The sequence below is a fragment of the Orbicella franksi genome, chromosome 6, assembly GCF_964199315.1.
Source record: "Orbicella franksi chromosome 6, jaOrbFran1.1, whole genome shotgun sequence".
NCBI lineage: Eukaryota > Metazoa > Cnidaria > Anthozoa > Scleractinia > Merulinidae > Orbicella > Orbicella franksi.
In genome coordinates this window covers 25,569,668-25,577,144 of record NC_138150.1, presented here as the reverse complement: position 1 = coordinate 25,577,144, position 7,477 = coordinate 25,569,668, and the positions used below count along the sequence as shown (strand labels likewise).

Sequence of the window (7,477 nt, the reverse complement as noted above, 5' to 3'; positions counted from 1 at the left end):
CACTGACTGTCTGCCTTTTAGTCTCTGACTAAATTGTTATTTGAAACCAATGTCGTCCTAGGGCCGAGGTGTTGGCCAAACGAATTCGTGGCCTCTGGGAACCAACCTCGTTCCCAGGTTCTCTCATCTTCCTGCCCCTGGTAACGAGGTTGCTGGGAATGAGGTTGAATTGAAACGTCTGAAACTTGTAGTAGTGTACGCGAGCACATATCATAAGAGGATGTATTACACGGTGGCAAGGTGGCGAGAAGATATGTTCGATTGACAAAAACAATATCTCACGAATGGGCGCATCGAACGAGTGAGATATTGTACGTTTTTTCCATGAAGCGTAAAATTCATATCTTTGAGCAAACGTGTAATGCATGTTCTTTTTACTATTTGGAGACCAAATATCTGACATGACCGATTTTATGACCTTTATTGCGTTTTCAAATAATCAAGTTTTACAAATACGGGTGAGCTTCATAGAAAATACAAAGAACCCGGTGTTCTCTTTCTCAAGTCTTTCAGAAAACTCATTCGCTTCTTCGTCAATTAGCAAAACAAATCTGCCTGCCACCGCCATAATTCTAAACAGAAAACGACGCAAGAAACCAAGTTCATTCAACGCTGGAAAAGACGGGAATCGTGACGTCAAAGAACGAAATGACACTCGCAAGAGTGACATACGAAAAATCAGCCACTCGGATCCTGAATGAAGTCAACCTCGTTCCCAGACTCGCTCTTCTCTGCCTCCCTTCGGGAGAAACGAGGGAGGCAGAGAAGAGAGAGAGCCTGGGAATGACGTTGGGATGAAGTGGGGTATGGAATCTACGGGTGGTTTAGTTCCCATTAAAACACTCTCCTCCATGTAATAAATTAGTTCATTAAATGATTTGATATTTCAAAGTTGCTTCAATCTCCGTTTCTTTAAGATACTTTGCGAAACATAGTGTGTGTAAAAAAAATTTTGGTCGCTCGAGTGGTAGACTAAAAGTAGTCCCTCTTTTGCTCAGTTCGTCGTGTGTGACGCGAAAGAAAACTGCGAGAAAAAAATGGCCGCGTGAACTCCTGGGAGCGAGAAGCACGCGCCTCGCCCCAGAATTTCACGCGACCATTTTTTTCTCGCGGTTTTCTTTCGCGTCACGCACGACGAGCTAAGCGAAAAAGAGACTACTCGCAGTCTACTCTAGTGGGAATTTGAGCGCGATACCGAGACTGATGAGCACTGGGCAGAGAGAGGAACGCTGTAATTTCTGAAAAGTCCCCGGGTAAATATATTTTTAATTTTAAGAACTAAGACAAACAAGACAACATGATCTGATGATTCTGATCTCTTCCGGGCGATTATGCACGATTTTACCGTATTAAATTTATCACAGATAAAATTATAACTTGTCAATAAAACCACAAATTACACTCTCTGGTAAAATCTATTTCTCAGATGAAAAAAAATAAAATAGCGCTTACGTCGAGAGAGGACCGCGCCAGCAAAAAGCTGGAACATCTGTTGTTATCGCAGACTTAAAAAGTTAATCTCTGAACAGTCAAAACACGGCCTCCAGCTTTCTGCTCGTTTTTTTTGATTGGCTATTTGAAGTACTTTCCCTCCCTGTCGCCTGATGAAATCTTCTTCACAGGTCACACTCTGTGATTATGCAAATGACGACACAGAAACTGACGTGGCACAAGCCAGCCTCGTTCGTGTGATTGTCTATGTCCTTATTTACATTTTACCCCAATATCTCTGTTCTGTTTTGCTTTGCCTTCGCCGCTTAACCGGCGAGAACGCGGCGTTTTCTCGTCAAAGATCGGTTATGGGAGACTGATCGGGCAGATTTTTATTCGCTTCGATGGAGGTGAATTCACCACTTTACAATTTGGAATTCATCGGAGAAAGCATGGAACAGAAAGATCGAGGATCGCACTGTTGTACCGGTGAGTGTTTGTGTTAAATCTCGTTGTTTCTTTCTCACATCACTACGTATGAGCGTGTTTTTCTTTTTTCGTTGCTTAAGGGAAGATTAAAAGGCCTCAGCCGTGAAATAAAATATTTATCAGTGGCTGCCGTCGGATTTATCGAGTCCAGATATTATATGAAATATTCGATTGAGAATTCTGTTACACGCGATCAAAGAATTTTTGTATTGCTTTGAGAGACCAAAATTTTGTTTTTAAGCAGTCGTCATTTCGGGCAAGATATTTTGTTAAGGCATTCTCCTGCCCTTTGAGGATTTTTCAAAAGCAGATAAACAATTTAAACGTTGGGTGGTTTCTCAATAAAGGGCAATTTCAGATTTCAACACAACGTCCGAAGGGAATTTCATCTTAAATTTCGCTTCGGCGAAGAATTTTATGAATTTATTTTTAACCGTCGATATTGTCATCGAACAAAAGCAGTAGAGTTAAGCAATTGCTTTGAGTGAAAACAGATTAGCTACGCTAGTAAATTACCCTCTTTATCCTCGGGTCAACGCATTTTAAAGCTCTTTCTCTTGGGAACACCCAAACATTTCACTTCCGCTGGGTCAGACAATTGCGTCACTTCCGCTTATAATCGGGAAAACTCAACAAAAGTAGGCACCATCCTTAAACTAAATGATTCGCTGTACAGTCAATGGCTTTCCTTTGAATGGTCACACACTAGGGTTTCATCCAGAACATAAGCTGATCGAAGTTAGACTTTGGGTTGAAAAGATTGGTCTCAAATTAAGGCCGGGATTGTTAAGAACTGATTTTTTGAGATACTCCCGGGAGAAATTTTTAAAAACTCGTTTCTGATAATCATTCTCTTTTTTATAGCTTTTAGTTATGTGACAGGCACACACAAAAGCTGCTAATAAGACCAGAAGCCGGCTTATATCAATAATATGTTGACCCAGTAAACAAGATTTCCTTGCGCTTATTAATCGACTGTGTTCAAGACCTGAAATCCTATTGGTCGCAGTGAGCAAATGTTTTAAAGCGTGTAAAATATATTGTTAACCTTAGCAACTGTTCAACTGTTTAAGAGCTTTAATCATGGAATCCACATCGATGTGTCGTGAAAGTTATACTGCTTGTGATAATCGATGGCACATACTAGGTGAGAGATACTTGAAATCCTAAGTTAATTGATTCCCTTATGACGCGAACGCTCAGGTTTAGCTGCAAGTGACTTCAATATTTGCATGGGTTTTGGTATGTTAGTGCGCATATTAAATAATGATCACTTTTATAAATCACCAGACTAAAGTCTATTTCAACGCTATTTCAACGCTATACCCAGAGTACAGCTCTGTTTAAAGTTAATTGCTTTATTTATTTATTCCATAAAATCTTTGGACATCACTGACCGCTAAGAACTACAGTAATGTAATGCACATTTCAAATAAACTTCGACAATTTTTATAGAGTATAAAGAAGCGATATGCACGTAGTGTCCTTGAATTTCCCCAGGAGACAGGCAATTCCAGTCTTCGTAAGTTCTGGAATATTAGATATTATTTTCAATTTGGTGTTTTTTTTTTCAAAATGAATCAAGAATTCTTACTTATTTCCGTATTTTGTTGAAATTGTGCTACTGAGTGAAGTTGGTTTTAAGGATGTTAGAGACTGCCAGTCTAACGGTTGCACTCACAATTTGTTAATCTTGTTTCGAGCTATTAGAGAGACCGAAAAAATGAAAAACTGTCGCGCACGCATTCTATTCGACACGACATCGACATCGATATCGACAGTCACGAGTCGATACACCCTCATGTCGGAGTCAATGTGATTTGGGCTAACTGAGAATAAAGCTACTAGATACATGTTGAAAGACAGTCTTCAACTCGAATTTCTGATCAACAGAAAGAACAACAGTCGAGGGTTCCACTATCTAACTTCAAAGAATGTAAAATATATATAGCCACTGTATATTCAAGCGTGACGAAAGGAAGCCATATCCGGCAATGCTTCACATTGTTACCAATGTAACTCAGTGATTTTACCACTCACTGTCATTGTTTTTGTTTTCTATCCTTGCATTCATTTAATAGATCTCGAGTTGGCGGCAGAGATCGGAAAAAATCTTCTGGAGCGGAACAAAGAACTGGAAGTGATGTTGAAATCATCGCACCAGTATCTTGAGGAACAGACTGTTAAAAATGAGGTGAGTAAATAAAGAGAATACTAAAAAAAAGTTAATTACGAGTTGGAAGAGGCTACGGCTCGAGCGAGATACGGTACATGATAGTGATTCTTGTTTTCATATTACGGGAGGTCTATTAATATTTGGCAACTGGCGGTAAATTCTTTATCGCTATTAACTCATTTATATTCGTTTTGGAAAGCAAGCCGGACAGAGAGGAAAAGAGCCAGACGATTCATCCAGGGGTAGAACTTCTGGGTTATAATCCGGGGGGGGGACCTTTCATGTGAAGAGGTTGTGAATGCTCGTCGTAAATTACTGAAAAACTAGCAAACTTTTATCAAAACAATCTGGGCAAACATCCCCTCCGGATCCCTGCATTCTGGCAGTGGGGAGTTGCAGTGCTTACTTTGCTTTGCTGATACTTAAAAACTGCATGGGGTTTGAGTGATTTGGTTCTGTAGGCCACCTACCTCTACTCTTCCTTCCCCCCCCCCCCCCTCCCTCCTGTTCTCCCCACCAGCGGAGCGATACTGAGCTAATTCATGATTTATTGTTGACTTTTCAGTTCCTTTCCAAACAACTGGAGACATTACGAGAGTTGCATGACAGCCAAGTTCGGACTTGCGAGCAGATGGAGTCCACGGCTTTAGATCTGCAAAAGAACAATAAAGAACTGCAAAGCGAGACAGCTGTCTTGCGAAAACGTTATCAAAGTCTCGTGCAGACTGTGGATTGTTTGGAAAGTAAGTGCGACGAGTACAAAACACAGCTCGAAGAACTGCAAATAGAACGAATGCGCCTTCAGAGAGAAATGGCAGGTTCTTTGTCACTCAAACTTACTCCGAAAGAGAACGGTTATGAACTGGAAAGCGATGATGAATCGGATGATACGGAAAAAGATGAAAAAGTCTTAGGTTTTAAGAAGGATATTGAAATTCTAAATGACAGGATTATGAAATTAAAAAGGCAACATTCTGTGGAAAGACGTCGAAGGGAGGAACTCGAGATCGAATTGTCAGACTTGATTCATGAAAATCAACAACTTGATAAAGAACTATTGGACTTCGCAGAACAAGCGAAAGTCTGGCAACAACTGGAGAACGAGGTGTCTTGTCTGAGTCTGTCAATCGATAACAGCTCGGAACATGTACGGCAAATCTCGGAAAGCACCGAGGATGAATCATTTGTTCTCGTTGAGAACGAACTGGATCGCCAAAGCAGCGCTATGTCAGACCAAAGTGAGGTAGAGATTTTGAGTCCTTCTCACGAAGTAAAATCCCCACTTAAACAGAACAGCACGTCATTCCTATCCGAGCTTGGAAGTCAGTATCACGAGCTAGTCCAAAAATACGATTCTCTTGTTAAACGGTGTAAAAGTGAGGGTATAGTGCAAGACATCGCTCCAATTCCGACCGTACAGCGAGCGATTCAGACCTCGCCGCTTGATGAAGTGCCCGTGCAGTTTGGAGACGACACTTCACAGCAAAGCAGCGCGTCAGGGAAAGCCAGGGAGTACAGACAACTTTTTGCGCAAATCTACTCCAAAATACAAGAATCGAAGAAGTTTAATCCAGCAGATAAAACAGAGAAAAAAAACTAATGTAATCTTAAGGAAGTTACGCCACGGTTTGCGCATCTTGAAAAGTTTAGCCTAAATTTTTCAAGTTCGTCGTTTGTAATCCGTGTCAGTCCTCACCATCCTTAACAATCCTCGTTGCTTTATAGTTTATTATTATCTCTTAGGTGTTTTTGCATCTTAGTGAACAAATATTTTCAGGTTTCCTTCAATTTAAAGGTAATTCTGTACGCGGCCAAAATAACTCAAAATATCGTGACTGAGCTCGTTTAAGCTACCTGCGACTCTTGAAGAAGCAGACAATGATATCAACTTGCAAAGGTGGTGAGATTTCCTTTCAGCCTGTACAAACACGACATCCTAAGAGGACAGTGTTTTTTTTTTAGCTTTAAGTATTTTGCGAGAGATTTCGGAGGTAATTGAAACTAATATAAAAGTGCCTCTACTCGTGGTATCATATTCCGGGGGGGGGGGGGTCCCATCTAAAAAGGACGGAGGTGCTCGTCGGAAATTTTGAAAGAACCCCTAACAGGTACCAAGATCCTGTTTGGAGGGCGTGGCTTGAAATTTTCTTCACCCCTAAGAGGTACTAATTCTTAAGCAACACATCGACTAACACTGACTTTTTTGGCTCAATACCCTGAAAAGCACCGCGAAAACCCCTGCTGTGGACCTTTTAAGGCTGAACCCTCTAAAAGGTACCAAACCCACTCTTTTAACTCCTAAAAGGTACGACGAGCACCCCCCGTCCTTTTTACATGGGAGTCCCCCCCGGGATTTTATTCACTGATAACTTCCGTCTTCCGTTTAACTGAGGTTTGAAACTGTCAGTACATAGTCTTATTTATATTAAGTTCATTCAAAGTCCATTAATACACTCACCATAGAAATCACAGAAAATGCTCAAGCGCGGCTTTGCTGTAGCTGTAAATGAACCTTTCAGCCTAAAGAAAACTATTTTCCAGAAAGCGTTTCATTTGTGTAGGTAATCAAATGATTCCCAGAGTAATTTGGAATAAATCAGCTCAAGTGAATTTTTAAAAGACTTTAGAAAAATGCACGAGCCCGTAAGACGAAGTGCAATTTGTAGTCTTTCAAAAATTTGCGAGTGCTTATTTGTTCCAATTTGGAGTAAACCAAATTGCACGAGAAAAATCCTTCGATTTTTTGTTAATAACATACATGCACTCAATTTGATTTCAACTTTGATTTCAACTTTTTGCACACAGTTTCAATTTGCGATTAATTGACGTGTGCTCAGCCAATAAGCATGCTGAAAGGTTTGTTTGTATTATTATTAAGTGAGAAACAACCAAAGAAGTTAAATAATGTAAGGGAAAACACAAACAGGGATACATATCAGAGCTTTTTCCATATTCTTAAGCTCATTATTTACCCTAGTTTTAGACATCTAAGCATTGTCGTGATTTGAACCCTTCACTGGGAAAACCACGTCAAACGCGACCTGAGCGAACTGTGGCTTTTTCTCGTTGTTCATAGAATTTACCTAAAAAATAACAAGTTTGCTACGAGTGTGGAGAACAAGGCAACAGGTGACTCAAAACTTAATGACAGCCCTTAGGACACTTCAATTTCAATAAATTTTTAAACCCACTCGTGGGATAAATTATGTAAACACCTGAAATAATGTAAACATGCTGAAAGGTTTGTATGTATATTATGAAGTGAGAAACAACCAGAGAAGCTGGTTGTGAATAGGGGCATAAAATCAAAGTCTTGGCATCATTGAAAATACAGCAACAGGATATAATTTTTTCATATTTTTGTTACCTCTATATAGAGTT

The 7,477-nt window shown here is 40.1% G+C and overlaps 1 protein-coding gene across 1 annotated transcript; it reads left to right on the top strand.

The window, feature by feature from the left end:
* Positions 1-1,662: 1,662 nt before the first annotated feature.
* On the top strand, positions 1,663-7,393 carry LOC145489323 (cerebellar degeneration-related protein 2-like). Its single transcript, XM_081468285.1, has 3 exons — positions 1,663-1,920; positions 4,002-4,114; positions 4,662-7,393. Exons 1-3 carry the CDS (start codon positions 1,836-1,838, stop codon positions 5,694-5,696), a joined length of 1,233 nt encoding a protein of 410 aa, XP_081324411.1. The 5' UTR covers positions 1,663-1,835; the 3' UTR covers positions 5,697-7,393.
* The last annotated feature ends 84 nt before the right edge of the window (positions 7,394-7,477 follow it).